Genomic DNA, 24130 nt, shown 5'->3' on the forward strand with positions numbered 1-24130 from the left:
TTCCTGCAAAGACTCTATCCCCTACTCCCAAATCTTCCGTCTACGCCGCATCTGCGCCCAAGATGAGTTGTTCCATACCAGGGCATTGGGGATGTCCTGGTATGGAATCTTTTGGGAACGGGGATTCTCCTCTCCCATCATAGATGAGGCCTACACTCGTATCTCGGTACCGCACATCTCCACCCTTACTACCCCTCCCCTAGTCGCTACGGAGTCCCCCTTGTCCTTACCTTTCACCAACATAGCCATCGCATACAACACATAATCCTCAGAAATTTTTGCCACCTCCAATGGGATCCCAACACTAGTAATATCTTCCCATCTCCACCCCTTTCCATCATCCGCAGAGTCGGTTCCCTCCGCAATTCCCTGATTATCTCATTCCTTCCCACCCAAACCACCCCCTCCCCAGGTGCCTTCCCCTGCAACTGCAGAAGATGCAACACCTTTCCCTATATCTCCTCCCTCGACTGTCCAGGGACCCCAACAGTCCTTTCAGGTTAGGCAGGGATTCACTTGCACCTCCTCCAACCTCATCTACTGTATCCGTTGTTCAAGATGTGGAATCGTACATCAGCGAGACCAAACATAGACTGGCCGATTGTTTCGCTGAACACCTGCGTTCAGTCCGCTTGAACCTAACTGATCACCCAGGTACCAAACACTTTAATTCTCCTTCCCATTCCGACACAGACCTTTCTGTCCTAGGGCTCCTCCATTGTCAGACTGAGGCTAAATGCAAATTGGGGGAACAGCATTTCATATTTCGCTTGGGCAGCTTACAGCCCAATGGTATGATATTGATGTATCTAACTTTAGGTAGCCCCGGACATTCGCTCTCTCTCTATCCCTCCCCCACCCAAGTCGCACTAGCTTCTTGTTTAGACCCAACAAACAGCTAACAATGGCCTGTTTCCTTTATCGTCGTAACTTTTTTGCGTATTTTTCATTCATTGTTCTTATCTCTCTACATATTCATCTAAATCTCTCACTTCCCTTTTCCCTAACCAGTCTGAAGAAGGGTCTCAACTCGAAATGTCACCCATTCTTTCTATCCAGAGATGCTGCCTGTCCTGCTGAGTTACTCCAGCTTTTTGAGTCTGTATATACAGTTTGTATTGCTGAGCCATTTCAAAGGACAATTGAATATTAACCAGGTTGGTGAATCTAGAGCACAATAACACATGCAATAACACATGCAAGATAGGGGGTGTTGTGGATAATGAAGAGGATTTCCAAAGTCTACAGAATGATTTAGGCCATTTGGAAAAATGGGCTGAAAGATGGCAGATGGAGTTTAATGCTGATAAATGTGAGGTGCTACACCTTGGCAGGACAAATCAAAATAGGACGTACATGGTAAATGGTAGTGAATTGAAGAATACAGTTGAACAGAGGGATCTGGGTATAACCGTGCATAGTTCCTTGAAGGTGAAATCTCATATAGATAGGGTGGTAAAGAAAGCTTTTGGTATGCTAGCCTTTATAAATCAGAGCATTGAGTATAGAAGCTGGGATGTAATGTTAAAATTGTACAAGGCATTGGTGAGACCAAATCTGGAGTATGGTGTACAATTTTGGTCGCCCAATTATAGGAAAGATGTCAACAAAATAGAGAGAGTACAGAGGAGATTTACTAGAATATTGCCTGGGTTTCAACAACTAAGTTACAGAGATAGGTTGAATAAGTTAGGTCTTTATTCTCTGGAGCGCAGAAGGTTAAGGGGGGACTTGATAGAGGTCTTTAAAATGATGAGAGGGATAGACAGAGTTGATGTGGACAAGCTTTTCCCTTTGAGAATAGGGAAGATTCAAACAAGAGGACATGACTTCAGAATTAAGGGACAGAAGTTTAGGGGTAATATGAGGGGGAACTTCTTTACTCAGAGAGTGGTAGCAGTGTGGAATGAGCTTCCAGTGGAAGTGGTGGAGGCAGGTTCATTAGTATCATTTAAAAATAAATTGGATAGGCATATGGATGAGAAGGGAATGGAGGGTTATGGTATGAGTGCAGGCAGGTGGGACTAAGGGGAAAAAAAATTTGTTCGGCACGGACTTTTAGGGCCGAGATGGCCTGTTTCCGTGCTGTAATTGTTATATGGTTATATGGTTATAAGACAAGGTCAACTACATTTTTATGACAGTTCAGTAGTTTCATGGTCATTAACAATGATGCTTTAAGTTCACCATGATAAAAACGGAGGAGAAAAACTCATTGAAGATGCCCATCTCCTGCAGATCCACACAGAGATGAGCAGTTTTGATTTCTGAGGGGCCATATTCTCTCTCTCTCTCTTGTGCCCACCTTCCCTAAATGTACATAAAATCTTCTTGAATTCTCCTTAAAATTATTTGTCATAGCTATCTCGTGCCCCTTTTCTGCGCTCCTGATTTCCTTCTTGGGTATGCTCCTCAGTTCCCCAATTTTTTTCATGGATTCATTCAAATAACAAAAGGCCTAGATAGAGTAAAAGTGGGGAGACTTTTCCAATAATGGAAAACTTCAAATTCCTAGGAGTCAATATCACCAACAACTTCTCCTGGACCACCCATATTGAAGCAAGAAAGCGCCTCTACTTCCTTAAAGTTTGGCATGTCCCTTATAACTCCCACCAACGTCTACAGATGCGCCATAGAAACCATTTTATTGGGGTGCATCACTGCTTAGTTTGGGAACAGCTCCATCCAAGACTGCAAGAAATTGCAGTGAATTGTAGATGCACCCCAGATCATCACACATACCAAACTCCATTCCATTGACTACGTTTATACCTCATGCTGCCTCGGCAAGGCCAGCAACATAATCAAGGATGAGTCGCACCCTGGCTACTCCGTCTTCTCCAATCGGGAAAAAGGTATATAAGTGTGAAAACGCGGACCTCCAGATTCAGGGACAGTTTCTTCCCAGCTGGTATCAGGCAACTGAATCATCCTAATATAACTAAAGAGCAGTCCTGAACTACTATCTACCTCATTGGTGCCCCTTGGACTCTCTTTGATCGGACTTTACTGTATTTACCTTATAAAATAAACATTATTCCCTTGTCATTGTTCTGGAAGTGGCGGTGCTGCCCTGCAGCTGCGGCTCGCCTGCAGTCCGTTTGTCTTTTCCTTTTTTTGTTTTCTTTTTGTCCTGTTTCAGTTTATTTTAGTTTATTTTAGTTGTGTATGTGAGGGGAGGGGGGGGGGGGGGGGGGGGGGAAACAGATTTTTGGTCTATTCCATGGGGGGGACGCGACCTTTTCTTGTCGTTTCCGTCTGCGCTGAGACCTAATGGCGGAGCTGGCGGCCTCCAACTGGGACCGACCTCGAGGCTCCGGAGGCAGAACCAGGACTTTCCAACGCGAGGCTGGCTGACTTTGGGGCTGTGGAAACTAGTGGAATACACTAGGACCAGATGGCACAACCTCAGAATAAAAGTATGTACCTTGAGAATGGAGATGAGGAGAAATTTATTTAATCAAAGGGTGGTGAATCTGTGGAATTCATCACCATCCATCGACAGCTGTGGAAGTCAACTCGTTGGGCATTTTTAAAACAGAAATTGATAGGTTTTTGATTAACCATATAACCATATAACAATTACAGCACGGAAACAGGCCATCTCGGCCCTACAAGTCCATGCCGAACAAATTTTTTCCCCTTAGTCCCACCTGCCTGCATTCGTACCATAACCCTCCATTCCCTTCTCATCCATATGCCTATCCAATTTATTTTTAAATGATACTAATGAACCTGCCTCCACCACTTCCACTGGGAGCTCATTCCACACTGCCACCACTCTCTGCGTAAAGAAGTTCCCCCTCATATTACCCCTAAACTTCTGTCCCTTAATTCTGAAGTCATGTAAGGGTGTAAAAGGTTATGCGAAGAAGGCAGGAGAATGTCTGACCATGATAACCCTATTTGTCTTGCAACTGCCTGTATTCTCATGGCATATTTGTTCTTCTAATTGCTTTTGATTATTTATGGACCTATAGTCCATTCCCAACAAGGTGATCATCCGTTTTTTATTCCTCAGCTCCACCAATTTAGCCTCACTAGACAAACCATCAGTAAAGTCATCTCAGACTGCTGCTGTGACATTCTCCTTAATCAATAAAGCAACACCTCCTCTTCCTTTATCCCTACCTCCATCTCCCCAAGAGCACCTGTACCTTGGAACATTAGATAACAGTCTTGCATGCCTCTCATAGCCAGCTTTCTGTAACATCTACAATGTCCCGGTCACATGTCCCTTTGTTGCCCTTAAAGAGGTGGCAGTGGGCTGCTTCTTTCAGCTACTACTGTCCTTGTGCTGAAGTTGCTCCTAACAGTGCTTTTGTGGATGGATTTAGATCCAGCAATGATAAAGGACTGGTTATTTCTTTCCAAGTGAGTGCGGTATATGATTCAGATGACATTCTGGGAAACTGACATCTAGTCATGTTTCCAGAAACCAAGTATCCTTGTTTTTATTTGTGGAAGAGGATATAAGTTTGGAAGGTGCTGTTATAGTAGTGGAGGTAACTGCAATATATTTAGTAGATTGTGCTCACTGCAACATTGTGTACTGCTGGTGGAGTTAATGAATGTTTCCAGTGCTTGGTGGGTTGCCAATAAAGCAGGTCACTTTGTTCTGTTAGAACCATACAATCGAATGTAATTGTATTCTCCAGAGTTCTGAACTTCCAATGCCGCCGCATATTATTTTCCAAGCGTGCATAGCGAAGATGCAAATGCAGTATTTTAAAACATTTTTCAAATAGTTGTTTCTCTAAATGATTTAAACGAGCTCAAACAATTCTACAGATCACAACAAATAATGTGCTGCTAATTGCTATAAAGGTAATGTGCAAAATTAGATTTTCCCTATAGAGTTTTTAACAGCACCCGCTAACCCAGACCTGATAAGATCACCTTGACATACATTGCATGCACCACTTCACTTCATTGCAGATGAGACAAATGTATGTGGCATTAAAGGGGAAGTTGCCACAAGCAACGAACATTCAGTTAAACTATTATCCAAAAGTTTGAATCCTGCGTTAGAAGTTTATAACTAACAGTTTATTAATGCAAACAAACACAATTTTTAAGTCAAGGTATGCCAAACTGAAAGCTGATTTAATACTTAGGAGTACTATAAGTGATGAAATCTGGAAAATTGAATGCAAACCTTTCAAAATTTAACTTTTCAAGCTTCCCATTAAAGGCTTCTCTCAAAGACCTCTATGTTTATTATCCAATGATGCAAACACCTTGAAGTGGAGCAATCCAAGTGAATCCACACAAGGGTTTCGCTTCTCATTATCGATGACAAAGTAATTGAGACATTTCAGTATGGACAAAATGCAATTAGTTACTGCAGCTTTAAAAAAAAAAAAATCTACTGTTAGTACTTTATAAGTATAATTGAGTTATAAATGTGCCAACATTTGCATTCTGGCAAGATCCTTTCCAAAATGACTTCTCAAGATTTTTTATAAAAAGCTGGTTTATAATTAACCAAATGGAAGGTTTTACAATGAAAAGCTGGACACCACTGCCCAGAACTTGGATTGCATGTATTTTTGATGCACTGAAACATGGTTCCATTTAGTAATAATATCTAATCAGATAAGCCACAAAAAAATTATAAATTGCCCAAATCCATTTTGAAACGATACTAATGTAATAAAAAGGAACTGCAGATACCGGTTTAAACCCATGATAGACACAACATGTTGGAGTAACTTAATGGGTCACATAGCATTTCTGGAGAAAACGGATGTGACGTTTTGGGTTGATCTGAAGAAGTGTCCCGATCCGAAACGTCACATTCATTTTCTCCAGAGATGCTGAGTTACTCCAGCATTTTGAAATGATACCAGAGTGCTTTACACCAGAAACAAGAGTTGAGATAGGAGCTTTATGATTCCCAACCAGACTGCATCCACTTTTGCATATCTCCCAGCACATCACTGAGCAGCATTCAGAATCAATGAATGAGGCTATCATAAATACATTGATATTCTGGATCATAATCTGCAATTGACAATTAGATTGAATTGTTGGTTGGTGTAAAGTGGCCTGCAATCAATGTCATTCAAGTCTTTGAAATTGTATGTAACTACAAAGTTTGCACCAACTAAAAGTGTTTTAAACTATTCTGTACAATATTTTCACTGTGTAGTTTTTAAATCTTTCAACAAAAGCAAGCCAGTTACAGAATGTTCCTTACTTTTTTTCATTTTATCTTCCATACAAAGGTGGAACATGACAAGAAATGGCATAATCTTGGCCTTTGCTCAGAGTTTAAACATTCATCTGGGCAACAGAATAACAATTGGACTTTTGGGTGCAGCTGTTCTTTTTCTTCTGATATCCATGATAATTCTTGGATGGCAGATCTATCTTTACTACGAACATGAAAATGCAAAGAAAACAAGAGGTGGGTTCTGTATAAGCTTTCAAAAGGCTTTAAGATTGTTCAGTGCCTAGTATGTTTTGTGCGACTTGGCAGAAATCCATGTATTCTAAGGAAAGCAACATCTCCTCTCCTCAGTGGTAGCATTCGATTATATATGGTGATACAATGGGACAGGGAGATCATATTCAGGGATCAGTGACATACAGACTAATATTTCTTTTAAGTAATAATCATTTTTTACATGATGCTCTAACTTAATTTCCAACTATGCGCCATAGCCTTATCTCAGCTTCCACCTTGGAGGCATTGACACAACAGCACCACCTTTATTAGTCCTACGCTAATCACGTTTTAAACACCCAGAAAAGTTGGAAGGTAGGGGGTGCTGTAGTTATGCTGTTTCACACCAGAAAAGGGGGGGGGGGGCACAAGTATCCATATGCTTGGCTTTTTGTGACATTTGCAAAATTGTAGAAAAGGAAAATAGTGCAGCACCAATCTTTAGTTAACAAATTTAGCTGGTTGAGTGAGAATCAGACTTATTTAATTTCTTCTTCCAAGACCTTTACATAAATTACAAAAGGGTCAGAAATGTACACAAGATTAGTACAGAGTACTGTAGAATCCACTACAATTTATATAAATTACTATTCCTTGTCCCAATGTGAATGCAGTCGAGTATTTACATGGATGGTCCAGTTAGGATTTTTGTCAATATAATTTTCTCATTATTTTCTTATAACTTTAATGAAGGCTATTTAGGCCATTGAGTCTTTGGTGGCACTCAGGGCATTTCCATCGGCCCCCTTTCCCCACATATTTCCCTGTAACCTATTTTCTCTCGTGTTTAGCAACTTGCTCTAATTCTCCTGACATCCATCTCTACCACGTAATTTATATTAGCCAATTAACCTACCATGTCTTTAGGATGTGGAAGGAATACAGAGCACCATAGAAAATCGACAGTAATGGAGAAAATGTGTAAACATCAGAGGGAGTGCATCTGAGCTCAGGATCAAAACCAGGTTTCTAGAGATACGAGGCAACAATGCATACTGCATCGGGTGATGGTAATGTTAGTAAATGACAGGATAACATGATTAGAATTATCATTGTTGGAGAGAGGATTTATCTGAAAAAAGATTAAAGTAATCCAGATCTTGCTGCAATTGGATACAGTCCCCTCCATGAATGATTTGCATTTGGCACTAATGAAGGCAAGAATTATGTCAAAGAGTGTAATATCCTACTATCCTGTGTGTTATTAAATGCTCCCCCAAATGCAAGGGTACACATTACAGTGTATAAAACAATGCTGTGAGTCGTTGACTTTTCCAAGACACTCGTATCTTCCAAAATACTGCATTGGTGAAAGTTAGATCTCGGCTTTAAATCTGCAGGTTCTCACAAAATAACCAAATCATTTTAACCACTCCATTAATGTACATTTCCTAACAAACTTGTAACCATTGTTACATTTATAGTTACAAAGATTGAACCCAAGAAACAATATACAGAAGGAAGCAACTTGTCATCGCAAAATAACTATTCAGACTTTCTGAGCTCGTCAGATAAAGACAAGTATTCAGATATGAAAATACACAATTACAAGGCAAGTGAATGTCAGGATTTGAACATACTTATTGTATTAATTGATGACAAATGTATATTTTGCATCGATTCATGTGTACATAATTTTTCTTAAAGATGTACAAACCCCAGGAGAGTCTACAAATGCTGAATCTTTCTCAACAATGTTGTGATCGTGTTGGCCTTAAGCTGATACAATCAAATGAAGACCTTGTTGCTGAATCAAAGGATGAACTTACAGGAAAATTGAAATTTTCTCTATCATACGATAAAAAACAATCAAAGCTACAACTGACAGTTTTGCAAGCATCAAATCTTCCTGCTCGACATGCCAAACAGAGTGTCGACTCTTTCCTTCGGATAAAGCTATTTATTAGTTTACCTCGATACCAATGTATTCTTCACCAATGGAACACAAAGATTGTGAAGAACACCAGAAATCCCTGTTTTGGAGAACGCTTTACCTGTTCTGTGGAGAGCAATATCCGCAAGAAGGCTAATTTAAAACTTGAGGTATATTTAACCTTTCTTCCAGTCCTTTTTTTTTCTATACTTTTATTTTTAAGAGATATATACAAAACAGTGCAACACCATCACCATAAATAAAACAAAGTAAGAAAAACAGCAATCAAAATTTTAAAAAAAAGTAGATAGGGGAAAAAAAAAGAAGTAAATAAATAAAAAAATTGGAATAAGAATAAAAACCCATCTACTTGCACAAATGATATTTAAATGTTGTTATTGAATCTGCCTCAACGATTCCTCTGGCAGTTTGGCCCATATACCCATCACCTTCTGTGTGAAAAGGTTGCAACTCATGTTCCTATTAAATATTTCCCCTATCACCTTAAACTAATGCCCTCTAGTTTGTCATTCTCCAACCATAGGGGGAAAAAATAATGCATTTACCCTTTCTATGCCTCTCATGATTTCATACTTCTTTGTAAAATTACCCTTTAGTCTCTTGCCCTCCAAGAAACAAAGTCCTAGCCTATCCAACTTCTCGCTATAGCTCAGGCCCTTGTAAATCCATGTCATGCCGCAACCCATGTAAATCTTCTCTGCACTTTTTCCAGCTTTATGGTATCTTTCCTATAGCACAGTGACCAAAACTCAACACAATACCCCAAATGCAGCTTCACCAATGTCTTGTATAACTGTAAAACCATGTCCCAACTTCTGTACTTAATTTCATGACTGATGAAGAACAAAGTACCAAAAGCCTTCTTCACCACCCTAACTCCCTGTGTCGACACTTTCAGGGAGCAATGTGTTTGTACTCCTAGATTCCTCTGCTCTACAATACTTCCCAGAGCCCTACTGTTCACCATGAAGGTCCTGCCCTAGTTCACGTTTCCAATATGCAACACCTCACACTTCACTGAATATTACCTGTGTTTCCTAAACATCGACTACCACTGTATGTTCAGTTCCCATCCTTGGTCCCCTTCAGTATCTCCCAATTGTGTAATTCCTGTTTGTATCTATTTGCCTGATTAATTCACTTATTGGGAATGTTTCACAATTTAGGTTGCCTTTTTTTTTAAATTCTTAGTCTCCTGAGTATTATTTTGCTCTGTGACTGCATTTGTTTCTTGCCCTTGATTTTTCTGCCACTTTTGTTTTTCACCTTCTTGTCGTTTGAAAGGGTAGAGGCTGTATATCATTCACCAAAGCTGATCACAGCTGATTGTGGATGAACGAATAGAATGCTGGTGCTCGTTCGCTTCGGAATGTTTTTATTCCCTGTACAACAAATGGTTTGGTTTTGAAATTTGTTAAATTTAGCTAATCCTAAACATCTTTAACAACTTCCTCCAACTTTTAATGAGTGCTGTGCATGTTCAGTACACTAAAACTATTTACAAGGAGTTGAATATTATATAAACAAATTAATTCACAATTAAAAGATATTATTGCATTCAAACGGTGGTGGGTTTACAGAACGAGCTGTCGGAGGATATAGTTGAGGCAGGTACCATCGCAATATTTAAGGAACATTTAGACAGGTACATGGATAGGACTTACTTGTGTTGTGGCCAATAGTAAAAAAAAATAACTTGACAGTGAACAGGTTTAAGGGATATGGGCCAAACGCAGGCAGGTGGGACTAGTGTACTTGGCTGGTGTGGGCAAGTTGGGCCGAAGGACCTGTTTCCATGCTATATGATTATGACTATTATAATAGTTTTGAATAATAATGGCAACAATTCCAGCAACTTGGCTGGATTTAATATATACATTTCATTTAATGGGATTTAACATATACCAAGTGAGTGATTGAATATTTACTTATTATTGCATGATGACAAATAGATTAGCAATCAAAACCCTAGTTAAAATTAGCTCTGATTGCTGATAATGTTGAGTTAATTCAAATCCTCAAATACTCTAACCACTAGATGGATAAATTAACTGAAGTTATTGTATTCTAATGTAGCAAGAGTTAAAACGTCAATCACTTACATTTAGAAACAGCATCTTGCCTTGTGATCCATGGGCCTAGGAATGACACCAAAACGTTTGCGTACTTAAAGATCTTACAATAATAAAGAGATTGTAAACTTCTCTAAAATAATTATATTTTAAAGCACCAAAGATATACTGTATAGCCCTGGCCAGGTCTTCCAAAGATGTGGGTGATGTCTGAAGAATGAAAATATTACACTCTTATTCAAAAAGGATTTAAGGATAAACCCAGTAACGACAGATAGATCAGGGACAAAATAGCAGTCACTATTGGCTTGTCTGATTAGAGAAAGTCTGCATGAACTTGTTCAAGGCACATCATGGCTGACTGATGTAATGGTGTTTAATATGATGCACATAGAGGTAATGTAAGGGAAATGCAGTTTAGGTGGTATATATGGACTTCCAAAAAATATTTGATGATATTTGATGAAGATATCATGAGTGGACCGATTGGGAAAGGAAGGGAGATTGATGCAGCGAGACCTGGGTGTCATGGTACACCCGGTCATGAAGGTACTGCATGCAGGTGCATGAGGCAGTAAAGAAATCTGCATCAAGCCTGGTATGTTATATTCACTTTTCATTGCAAAACTTCACTTTGAGTAGAAGCAAGCATTACTATTCTACTGCAGTTGTAACAGGGTCTTGGTGAGACCACACCTGTTTTTTTTTGCGTAGTCCTTTGTACAATTTGGTCCTGCAAAAATCTTGCCAGGAGGAAGGACAATATTCACCATAGAGGGAATGCAGAGACGGTTCATTCAGCAACTTGATTCCTGGGATGTCTGGACTGTCTTACAGAATCCAAAAGACTGGATAGACTATTTGGCTTTTTATACTCTCTAGAATTTAATAACTGAAGGTTGAGAGGGGATCATTATAGTAATAAACTTACAAAATTCTTAAGGGGTTGGACAGGTTTCTTTAGATGCAGGAAGATTGTTCCCGATGTTAGGAAAAGTCCACCCTACAAGGGGTCACAGCTTCCAGGATTAGAAGGGGAAATCCTTTTCGTAAAACCGAGATGAGAAGACTTTTTTTCACGCAGATTAGAGAAGAGTCATAGAATCTCTGGAAAACTCTCTGCCACAGAGGGTAGATGAGGCCAGTTCAATGGCTATATTTAAGAGGGAGTGTAGATTGTGGCCCCTGTGGTTATAGGGGATCAACAGGGGGTATGGAGTTCCAGAAGGCAGGTACGGGATACTGAGTTGGATAATCAGCCATGATCATATTGAATGGCGGTGCAGGCTCGAAGGGCCGAATGGCCTACTCCTGCACCTAATTTCTATGTTTCTATGACACTTTGAATGATACATGGGTAATGGAATCCCAAACGAAGCTCAAACTCACTGTGTTAGAGTAACATGGACAGAAAGCTGGCTAGTTAACAGGAAGCAGAGAATATTGATGAAATCTTATGTTTTTAAGTGAAGGAAAGTGTTTAGTAAAGTTCCCTAGCAGTCAGAGGCTGGAGGACTCATCCCGGTCCATCACAGGCACTGCCCTCCTCACCATCAAAAGTATCTACATGAGACACAGCCTCTAGATGGCGGCATCTATCATCAAGCCTGCAAGGACATCATATTCACTATTTTATGTAATGGCAAAACTTCACTTCACTATCAGGATAGAAGCAAACATTACTATTCTACTAACAAACTAAAATCTGGATTAACCATCTCTTGTTGACATTTAGTTGTCTGTTTTTTTAACATTAGTCCTTTGTACAATATGATTCCTTGCAAATAATCTCTTGCCAGGTCTTGGATTTTGACAAATATTCACGATTTGATGCTTTTGGGGAAGTACGGGTATCATTCAGCAACTTAAATTTATCAAATGCAACTGAATTCTGTGAGGACTTACAGAAGATCCAAAAGGTATAAGTGATGTTACTATTGTGGCTTTTCAAGACATTAGTATATTTATTCCTGTACTATTCAATATTAATTAAGAAATATGTTAACAACTGAAAATGGAGTAACTGAAAAATTTGGAATGAAGTAATAATAATCTGTACCCACAATTTGCTACAGAGTTTAATTTGTTTCTTCGAGGTGTTTTTGAGGTGATATCAGGAATTTTGCACTGAAGGAGAGGAAAACAAAACACCTATTTCAGTCTCATTTCATGCTTCCATTCTCTTGAACATCTTCATTTCTAGAATGGGAGCTGAGTTATTCATACTTTCCAAAAAGGTGGAGATATAAAATCAATTTCTTACAGCAGATTAGAGAAGAGTCATAGTCACAGAGCTTGGAAACAGACTTTTCAGCCCAACTTGCACATGCTGATCAAGATGCCCCATCTGCACTAGTCACATTTGCCAGCCATTCGCCCACATCCATCTAAACCTTTCATATCCATGTACCTGTCCATCATTGTGCTACCCCTGTTGTTATAGTGCCTGACTCAACTACCTCCTCTGGCAGCTCGTTCCATATAACCACTGTTCTGAGTGAAAAAGCTGTCCTTCAGGTTCCTATTAAATCTTTCCCCTCTCACCCTGAACCTATGTCCTCTGGTTCTTAATTCCCCTACTCTGGGTAAAGAACTATACGTTTAACCTATTTATTCCTCTCATGATTTTATACACCTTTATAAGATCACCCCTCACCCTCCTACACTCCAAATAAAGTAGCAAATCAATGATGAGACACTTGTGAAAGAGTCATGGCCCATAAATGGCCAATAGTCCCAAACGAAGCTCAAACTCACTGTAGTATGACTTAACATTTGTTCCAAGAATCAGTTGGCTAAAAAGAGGTTGCTTGCAAAGATTACTCTTTTAAGAATCTGGTAACAGAAACATACTTAACTAACAGTTTTAACAAAAGAGTTCATTATTATTTAAAACTGACAATAGATGGGAAAAATGAAGGCGCATGTGTAAACAGCAAATTTACTATAATTTTAATTGCATTTGGTTCCCTCAGGATGTCATTGGAGAAATATTTGTATCTCTTAAATACCTTCCAACAGCCCAGAAATTGGAAGTTACACCACTGAAGGTGAAAGTTGGTTGCCTGAGCAACAGTCCAGATACAGGTATACAAAGCTCTAATCCTTAAACTACATTGTTCCAAGGCCATTTTGAGAGTAAAACATAGAATTTATCAGCCTTGTTTTCATTAAAGTTTTCATTCAATTAATGTTCTGCCTCAGGTTTACACCTTGACAGGTCTTTCAAAAGTGTTGCATTTTCTGTTTGAATCTGGAAGCTTAAACATTCAGACTCAAAATGCCACAATGCTTGAAATCTGAAATTAAAACAGAAAATATTGAAAATGCTCAACAAGTCAAGCAACAAATGGCTCAATTACTTTTTTTTCTAATCTGAAACATTTACTCTCTCCACAGAAACATTTTGATCTGCTGAAGTTACAACATTTTCTAGGGTATTTTCGTATTACATTGAGTGGATAAGGGACAGAATCATGCATTATTATGTTGATACAGTGATATTCTTGTGTGTTGCAATGATATTCCTGGACCAGGTGACACAGTGGTGCACCAGATAGTGCTACTGCCTCACTGCTCCAGTGACCTTGGTGTACAGAGTTGACACACTCTCCTGATAATCACCTAGGTTTTCTCCAGGTGCTGTAGTTTTCTCCCACATCCCAAAGATATGTTACTTGGCAGGTTAATTCACATAATTACCTCTACTGTGGTTGGACAGTGGGAAAATCATAGAAATTTGATGGGGATGTGAGCTAGAATAGATGAGGGGGGAAAAAGTGCAGCAATGGGATTGATAAGATTGCCCTGAGAGTTGGCATAAACTTGATGGTCTGTATGATCTCCTATAATCATGACAAATATTTGAAATATGAAATAAAGCAGTGTTTAGTAGAGGTCCTGCACAGAAACACAGGGTGCTCCACTGCGGTTTGTGCACCATCTAGTGGCTGTACATCTGGGAACTGCAAAGGTAAAAATCACCATTCAGAGCTAGCAAAATAAAATGGAAAATACAAATCACAAACGACAATATGTATTTTATATCCTACATTTACTGTATTTTATCAACTCAAGAATTAGTCCCATTTATGATTCAACATTTTATAATTTCATTGCTTCTTCTGGTAAACATTATATTTAGAAGATGTCTATGCTATATGGAATATTTCTATTTAATTGTTTAAGGGGGCAATGAAAAACATCAAATCCATGGAAGGAATGGAGTGGAGTGTAAAAAGTGAAAGAACAAATTTGGAATCTATTTATGATGTTTATCTATGTCTGTCTATGATGTTTTTAATTCATTTGTCAGGATTTTTTGTCTGGGTAGACTCTTTGTCATTAGCCAGAAAGCTGCAATATTCACCAGAAGGATAAGTCAATCAATGTCAGTGTCTCATTCCAGTTACTATCCCAGATAGATACCCAAGTCCTGATTCATTTGTAGTGTGGAAGCGGGGATAATCATGTTTCTGAAAGGAGGAAAGATAAATGAACATTTAACAATGAGTCATAAGAGGAAAATAAATTGCGAAACACTTGTGACAAATCTCAAATGGAGCATCTTGTATTTCTTTGTCCTATCTCTACTACACTATGCACATACCTTTCATGTCTGTTGTCAACATTGCACAAGCCACATAATTCCTTTGTCCGATATTAAACTTCCAAAATAGGTATACCATTCCAAGTTCTGTCAGGGGAAGTGATTATTTGCCAAACAGATAAAAAAATTAAGGAGCCTCCATGATGGCATGAAACATCCAATCTGTCTTTTGGAAATCTCTGGCCTTTGACTGCTTAAACTAGAGAAGATCATTTCAGTTTAGCTTATTGTCATGTGTATCAAGGTACAGTGAAAAGCTTTTGTTACATGCGAACCAGTCAGCAGCAAGACAATACACGATTAGAATCACACAAAGGCCTGTGAATAAAGCAGGAGTGGGCCACCGCACAAACTATCCACCCTGCCACCCCATCAGCCCAATCCATGGAAGAGGCTGGAATCTGCTGTTCCCACATTGGTCTCAGCTTTCTAGCACCACCCTAAAAAAACAGAGCAAAATTGAGCAAAACCAAGCAAATTATCCTCAATCTCAAGGGACCGTCTGAGAAGAAAAAGGATTGCTGGGACAGGTACTGCAAGTACTGAATGAAAATCAACAAGGTCCAAAATAATTGGAAAAATTGAATGAAGGGAAACATTCAACTTGGAACAAAAATGACTTTGTCATGAAAAGACAGTTTAGGATATATCTCATGAAAAACAACTTCATGCAGAATAATCATCACATGCATAAATCTCTTTGGCAGGTTTGAATATGAAGTCAAAGACCTAAGATAGACACAAAATGCTGGAGTAACTCAGCGGGGCAGGCAGCATCTCTGGAGAGAAGGAATGGGTGACGTTTCGGGTTGAGACTCTTCTTCAGACGAGAGTCAGGGGAAAGGGAAACAAGGGAAGCTCGTGGGGGGGGGGGGGGGGGGGGGGGGCTTCCCCACTGATACCCTGCTCTATTTCCAACTCTCTGCTTCCTATTTGTTAGCATCCTCTAACCCCTGGACATGGTCTCTTTTTATTACCCCCCTTGGGTGGACCAGATCAGAGTTTGAGATTGGAGAGGGAAGGTGGCCATTATAAAGAAAGGGAGGACGAGATGATGTGTAGGTGAAAGGTGGACGTGGACTCTTTAATTTGTAGTTATCTTCTGATAATGATGCCTGTCTTTGATTAACTTGAAGAGAAACATTTCAAGGAAGTGAAGTGCATTAGCATTGGCATTTAAGCGGTTTAGTGAGTAATACAGACATAGCAATTTCCTCTGAATCAGACAATTTGAGATAAAAACCATTCCACTTAGTTGTGCAGCACAGAAGGAGATTGTTCAGCTTGCTGAGCCCAACCTTGCACATTTTTGGTTTCAATTATTTTCCAATTCCTTTTATCAAATATGTTTGGAATTTTTTTTCAGCCTGTGCAGTCCAGGCCATAATAACTCAGACAAAAAATAAGTCCCCATTTTCTCTGTGGTTCCTCTGCCAATTACCTTAAATCTGGTGCTCTCTGATTCCTTATTTTCTTACCAGTGGAAATATTTTCTACTTACTTGCACAATCAAAACCCTTTTGAATCAAAAGATTTTGAATGCCTCAACTGTACCTTCTCTGTTTTTGGAGATATATTTGTGCCTGAGGTCACTCTATATATTCCCGTTATTACTTTAATAAGTCTCCTCTTCACCATCCGCAATCTCTTGTCTTCTTTCCCACAGCATGATGCCCATGGCTGTACACAATATTCCAGCTGAGTCCTAACCAGTGAATGTTAATTTACAGTTTGTTTCCTGGAAGAATGCGTTTATACCATTCAATAGAAAATCATTTCAAATTATCTTTTTTTTTTAATTGTTCAATATTGATGAAGAATTAAACACTGATATTTATCATCAAATGAAAACTCCACGGAATGAAAGCCATATAATGAGGTGAACCAGTCATTTAAAAATAGCTTTATTAATTTCCCCTACTCCACTTTATTATTAAGACAGACCCATAAATATTCAAAACTCTTTAACTCCCCTTGGGGCTAGAGCCAATCAGTGGTATCTCCTGCTAATCTGTTGCTGCTGTTGTTCCTCCCAAATCTACAGCAGTACTCATTTGTATTTGTACTCTATTTGGCTCTTTTATGTATGTGAGAATTTTTTGAAGGTATGAAAAACAATAGGTATAAGAGGTTTTGAATAGGTTTTACGATCATTAAGAGGGTCAACAAATGTTATAATCTATCTACATAGTACAAATCAGCCTTTCCAAAACTTTGAAAAGCACAAAACTCAATAATTCCTTAAAAAAGAATTGAATAGTTGAGGTTATAAAAGCTGCAGGACCCCGTAGAAAGAGCTAGGGAATAGTTCTGACTTAAATACCTTTGTAAAGAATGAGCATGGGGGAGATAGGCCAATCAACCTCCATTCCTGCTGCATCAATCCTGTGGTTCTATGATTCTTTTTGGAGCTAATTGGTAAATATCAGGTGGAAGCAAAATTAATATGGCAACAGGAACAAATCCATGGGGCAATGACGCAGTCATATAGCACTAACTGCTGCACACCATTCCTCGTCACCCACACTGTACCCCAACTAAATCATGATTGAGAATGGGCATGAGCCAGTCTGGCACTGTAGTCTGGCAGCAGAGCAATATGGGAAAAGATGCCAACTCTCATAATAACCATTATGGAATCTTCAATAACATGTTTATCCAATTAGATCATTTTAGCTGAAGTGTGGTAAGTGCAAATAAAGGACAGAAACCTATTGTCATTATTGGCCTGTGGTTTGTGAGATAGAACATTAGAACATTGAACAGCTGTACCGGCAATACCCACAATACTGTTCAATGAGATCATGTCTAATGTTTGACCTAACACCATAAAACTGACGCTCCACATATCTCCTATTACTTTTGTTTGACAAAATCTATCAGTCTCTCATCTTCAAAACCTGAGGACATTTATTTATACATATTTCAAAGGATTACATGATTAATTGTTCACCGACAATAGCGATGTGATCTGAATTCTTTGAAAAACCTACTGGTGAAGAACTAAAGAGACTCACAAACTCAGAGCTCAACAGACCGTGACTGTTCATTGCATGAAACTGGTTGTACTGGCCTCTGTTTCAAACCGGGCAGCATCCAATGACATTATAATGTTTCATAAATTAGCAGTTTTAAAGCAATGGTCTCCCTCTTTATGCCCAATATCAAACACGCTATGCATCTGACTTTGAAAAGAAAAGACAGAAGTACATTGTACCTACATATACATAATAACGTCGGAGGAGACCATAGTGGTCTTGGTCTGTTGTCCTTAGATGTCATCAAGATAAGAAGTAATGCATTTGTAGAGGCAAGCGAAAATATGATGAATGGCAGGATATTGAGAGATGTGGAAGATTCATAGATCATTAAAAGTCGCAATAGGAGTCTCAACAATGCTTTAAAAGGGATACTGGATGTTTTTCTCTGATTCACAGAAACATGTCTTTGGCCCCTACTCATACACACCAACCAAGATATCCATTTAATGTTTTTAATACCTCCTCTGCCAGTTCGTTCTATACATCCACCACCCTCTATATAAAAAACCTGCTCCTCAGATATTCTTTAAATCTTTCCCCTCTCGCCTTATATCTATGCCTTCTATGTTTAGACTGTTATCTTATCTCTACCTCTCCTAATTTTACAAGCCTCCATAAGATCACTCTCAGCCTCCTTCGTTCGAGGGAAAACAGTCCCGGTCTATCCAATTTCTCTATTTAATGTTTAACTAATGTTTTGTACAACTGTAATTTGAAATCACATAGGATGTAAGATGGTCCTACTTCTTCTAGCATAGGGCTCAAAGTAGGAGCATAGAGCATAGAGATGTGGGCGGCGCAGTGGCCTCTGCAGTCTGTCTGTGTATTTATTTATTTTTTGTCCCATTGAGGGTATAGTTTGTAGTGGGTTTTTAAATGTGTATGTGTATGTAGGGGTGGGGGAAGCTTTTAAATCTCTTCCCTGCATGGAGGCCCGACCTTTTCCCTGTCGGGTCTCCGTTGCCATTGGGGCCTAGCACCGTGGAGCGGCCTCCAACCGGAACGACCTGGAGGCTCAAGTCACGGAGCCTGTGGAGCTGTGGAGCTGTGGAGCTACCTTCGTGGAGCTAGCCAGCTTCGGAGCGTGGAGAGCTGCGGCGGCGTGCTGCTGCGACCCGACTCCGGTGGATGGTGACACCAGGAGCTCGCGGGTCCCCGGTGGGAGACCGCTTTGCGGGGCACCAGCAACGGCGACTTCTCCCGCTCGAATTGCGGGGTTGAGAGTGACCTGGAACGGGGCCTTACAACGCCCGGCGCGGCTGTAAATTGCCGCGGACTTGCTAGCGCCCGCCGGGGGCTCACTGTGATGGATGTCTATGTGAATTGTGTTGGTGTGGGTCTTGGTTCTTTTCTTCTATGGCTGCAGAAACCAAATTTCGTTTGAACCTCATGTGAGGTTCAAATGACAAATAAAAGGTATTGTATAGATTGAAAGTAACTAGTCAAATTATGAGGAAATTTTGTTTTTCATCCAGAGGGTGATATGGGTCTGGAACATGCGCTGATAATGGAATAGTGGCAGAAACTCATTAAATGTTAAAAATAGTCTGATGTTTGTGTGAAGGGTCTGACCTGCAGAGTCATGCACTGATTGCTGAATAATGAGATAGGCCAGATGTGTCTTATTCAATGTTACTGACATGATAGGCTAACTGGTTTCTTTCTGGAGTCTAAGAGAAGTGGTTTTCAGAGCTAACAAAGATTGGGCTGTTTGTTAAAGTTTCATGTTCTTGCAGGCATAGTGCCAAGGTCATATACTGAAATCTTGATTAGGTGATTAAAAAAAAGAGCATTTTTGCTACATATATCTCCCTTCATGACATCAAACCACTTCTTTTAGCCAGTGAAGTACTGATGAAGTGTGACCACTGGGTAATGGAGGAGGACAATCACAAGGATTGGAGGACTAGGTTTATGCATCAAGGTAATCCTGTCAGCCCAATAAGGACATAATTAATAGCACACCAAAGAGAAGCAAGGCCTATCAAACTAATACATGTTTGAGAATGTTATCAGAAAAGGTTCACGTTATAATATAAAATTATATTTTAAACAAAAAATGTTAAAAAGGTCATTTTTGTTTAATGAATGTCCCTCTACCTCTCACTCTGACATAGATGAAGGTATTGGCAAGGCGAGCAATTGATGTTGGAGATTGGAGAAGATTTGCATTGGCTCAGCGCTATGTCAGGTCATGCTGGTCATCATTCTCATGATCCAAATAGTGTATTGAAACTGAAAACACAAGGATAACTACTGGAGCAATTAAAAAATAATTGAAACAAGTAAAGAACACTCTTCTGAGTGGAACTTAATTAGAATTAATTACTTATCTATTTAGTCATTATATTACGCTGATGAGCACCAGGTATGAGAAAGCTGATGATTACCAGAAGATCCTGTAAGGTTGTATAAAACTGAAAAGCAAAGAATTGTAAGGAATGAGATGATTGTCCTGTTCTGTTGCTATAGAAAGGCTCTACAGTAAAATCTACAACGATTTTCCCCAATTAAAGGGATAGGAACATTAAAGAAAGCTTTGCTAAATGAGAGAAAATAGGAAAAATTAACATAAAAGTAGGAAAAAGGAATATATTTATCTGAACATTAATAAGTGATCAGCGAATCACAATGGTGACAGTGAGCTGAATATGAATCCAGCAGAGGGAGAATAAAGAAATGTAGGGAAATTATAGCAGCAAGAAGAAAACCACTACTAACTCTATTCACCAATAGTTTTAACATCCCTTCTTACTATAGCAATAATCCTTATTATAATTTAATCTCTCCTTCCACTTCCTATCACAGGCATTCATCCTCACTCTAGCTATCTCCCAGTCTCTGCATCTTAAATCTTACTATTATCTAAAGATCAACATCCTGAAACTGTCTGAAGAAGGTTCTTGACCCGAAACGTCACCCATTCCTTTTCTCCAGAGATGCTGTTTGACCCCCTGAGTTACTTTAGTTTTTTGTGTCTATCTTCAGCCTGAAACTACATCTGTGTAAATGAAAGCTTATTCACCCGCTAAGTTTTCTCAGCACTTTCCATTTTATTTCAGATTTCCAGCTTCTGCAGTACTTTATTAGTTAATTTTAAACTCACTTTCATCTTCCCTTCTTCCTGCTGTGACCCTATTGCGATCAAACTCTACCCTGGTTCCTACACTAAGCCACTCAATATCCCACCTTCCTGGGTGCAATACCCACCTCCTCTCACTTTGCTGCAAACTATAGACTTTAGTCCACCATTGGTATTACCAGACCCATGAGCTGCCTCAGAATGATGAAGCCCCATTCTCCTGTCCTTTGCCTCCATGTAAACATTTGATTGATTGCAGTGTAGTGAAAGATGTTAGTCTATTCTCAACAAAGGCACAGCATACGTGCCAGTTATGTCTGTCCTACAGGTGTGTATTTGTTTAAATGTAAATGACATCATGGACTAGTCAGACTGATTCTGCAGCTAGTTTTAACTAATTTTGCTCTTAAAATCTAAATAATTCCAACCGAAGCATTTCTTTCCAGAACAATATTAATTGCATTTATGAATAACTAATGCTGTGAATTATCAACTAGAGTGCATATCCTTGCCAGTAGTGAGGCTGCATTCATTGCCAGTGTTTGTTGTAACTTGCCTTAAATCCCATTTGGTTCAACATGTCCTTGTTTATTCTATTTCAGATATTTACATAAGAGTAGATTTCTACATCAATCAACACAAGATGAGGCACCAGAAAACACCAGCAAATCCAAAGTCTGAAATAACACTGTTCAATCAGGTCATATTTTTCACTGTATCAGAGTATGCTATAAATCAGTCCACGATTATAACTTCTGTGTATGAAGTTTCACTCGCCAAAGTCAGCACAAGGCAGCTTTTAGGTCGTGCGTACATAGGGAGGGAAACATCCAAAGAGGGTGATCACTGGCTGTCCATGCTGCAGTCCTTGCGACAACCTGTGTCAGAATGGCATCCACTGTTAATCTAAGTCCATTCTCTGCAATTTGTGTTACCAACTCTGCTCGTAACCTCTTGGGGACAATGGCAATATAGCAGTGGATATCTAAAGCACTGTGTCATCTTTTCAAACCAGTGCAATGCAATATTGTGTGTAAAATGTGATTCTGTAAGACATATGTTTCATCTGAAGTATGCTAAAATTCTCAGAAAAGCTAATGGGACACATAAAATGAAATTTGTAGATGATTCTGCGGTATATAAAATAGAATATTGAGAACCTAATGATCCACCTATCCAGCAGCCTACCTATTAACGTCGACACCTACTTACATGCTTAAAATAGTCATGGCACAAAAGCATTCCATCATTCTATCCAAACATTGAAGCTGGTTAATGCAGCTTTTAGAAGTTTCAGGATCAGTCATACAAACACACAACTGAGCAACAGTAGAAAAGCCTCCACTGGTGACATCTGTTTGGTAGTTCTGTTACTATCGGAGCCCTAATATTTTATAACTATTCTTCATTAGTTTGAAGAATAAAGTTTAGTGAAACGGAGATGAGAGTTGAAAATATATATTTTTTTTTTAATATCTGAGTGATGAAATTAAATCACAAGATTTTTATTTCACCATTTTGAGCCAAACAGCTAGAAACAAGAGTAAGGGATCTTTTAAGAAGTGTGGATTCAAGCCATTGTGAAGATGGATGAAATACTAGTTTTTATAAAGATCAACTTTGTTAAATTAATGCAATACTAGTCAAAAGTATTTACCACAAAGGTTGCTCCTGGGGGTTTTCAGCTGTGTTTTAACATAGATAGGAACATAGAAACATAGAAAATAGGTGCAGGAGGAGGCCATTCGGCCCTTCGAGCCAGCACCGACATTCATTGTGATCATGGCTGATCGTCCCCAATCAATAACTCGTGCCTGCCTTCTCCCCATATCACTTGATTCCACTAGCCCCAAGAGCTCTATCTAACTCTCTCTTAAATCAAAAGTGATTACAGTGATTTGGCCTCCACTACCGTCTGTGGCAGGGAATTCCACAAATTCACAACTCTCTGGAAGAAAGTTTTTTCTCACCTAAGTCTTAAATGGCCTCCCCTTTATTCTAAGACTGTGGTCCCTGGCTCTGGACTCACCCAACATTAGGAACATTTTACCTGCATCTAGCTTGTCCAGTCCTTTTATAATTTTATATGTTTCTATAAAATTCCCCCTCATCCTTCTAAACTCCAGTGATTACAAACCTAGCCTTCTAGTTGGAGGGAATTAATCTTCTGAACATCCTGACTGAAACTTTCCATTTTTACAATGGTTCAATAAAATTGCCAGTCTGTCTATTTGTATTTCCACTTTTACTAAGGTTGTTTTACCTGTCCTTTTTCTGGATTCCTTGAATCATTGAGTGTTCATTTATTTACGTATATGCCATGACCATGCAAATACACCTTTGGATAAAATCCTAAAAAATGGCTACAGAATTATGGGTGTTTGGGGGTTCAGACTACTTGAAAGAATACAATTAAAGCACAATTTAAAACTGTACTCATTTTTATTTGTGATACTCAATATCCCACTAAAATAGGAATGTGAAAACATTACCATTTTTTAGGATCAAGACATTTTGCACTGGAAAATGAAGGTTGGATTTCTTTCCTCATTTTCCAATTAACCACTACACAAATTGCTAGGTGAAAATGGATAAAGCAGTATTGATTGCAATACTCTGGACTACTTAAACAATGCCAACAGTTATTCTCTTTGATAGGCACAAATGGTTGGAGTAACTAGGCGGGTCAGGTAGCATCTCTGGAGGAAATGGATAGGTGACATTTCAAGTCAGGACCCTTCTTCAGAGTGATTGTAGTAAGGATAGTGGGGGAAAAAAACTGGAAACAAGAAAATAAAAGGACAAATCAAATGACCTCAGGCAAGGAGGTTCCCTCATAAGCCAATTGTTGGCTGGAGACAGGCGTGAGCCCAAGAGGGATACATAGTTGCGGACTGTGGAGCTGGTTAACAGACTTTTCGTGGAGAAAGGGGAGGGGGGAAGGGGGTGGGGTGGCAGGAAGACGGAGGGGGAAGGGAGGT

At 39.3% G+C, this 24130-nt stretch overlaps 1 protein-coding gene across 1 annotated transcript; it reads left to right on the plus strand.

Moving 5' to 3' along the window:
* Positions 1-6816: 6816 nt before the first annotated feature.
* Positions 6817-22059, plus strand: syt19 (synaptotagmin XIX). Its single transcript, XM_055649434.1, has 4 exons — positions 6817-8494; positions 12217-12336; positions 13393-13504; positions 21752-22059. The coding sequence occupies exons 1-4, from the start codon at positions 8099-8101 to the stop codon at positions 22057-22059; spliced, it is 936 nt and encodes a 311-aa protein (XP_055505409.1). The 5' UTR covers positions 6817-8098.
* The last annotated feature ends 2071 nt before the right edge of the window (positions 22060-24130 follow it).

This window comes from Leucoraja erinacea, chromosome 18 (genome assembly GCF_028641065.1).
Source record: "Leucoraja erinacea ecotype New England chromosome 18, Leri_hhj_1, whole genome shotgun sequence".
Lineage (NCBI taxonomy): Eukaryota > Metazoa > Chordata > Chondrichthyes > Rajiformes > Rajidae > Leucoraja > Leucoraja erinaceus.

Bases quoted from the DNA above. Each gene is read 5' to 3' on its own strand.
- syt19 (XM_055649434.1), top strand. From the start codon at position 8,099: ATGTACAAACCCCAGGAGAGTCTACAAATGCTGAATCTTTCTCAACAA. The intron at 12,337-13,392 runs GTATAAGTGATG...TGGTTCCCTCAG, and splicing joins ACTTACAGAAGATCCAAAAG to GATGTCATTGGAGAAATATT. The intron at 13,505-21,751 runs GTATACAAAGCT...ATTCTATTTCAG, and splicing joins GAGCAACAGTCCAGATACAG to ATATTTACATAAGAGTAGAT.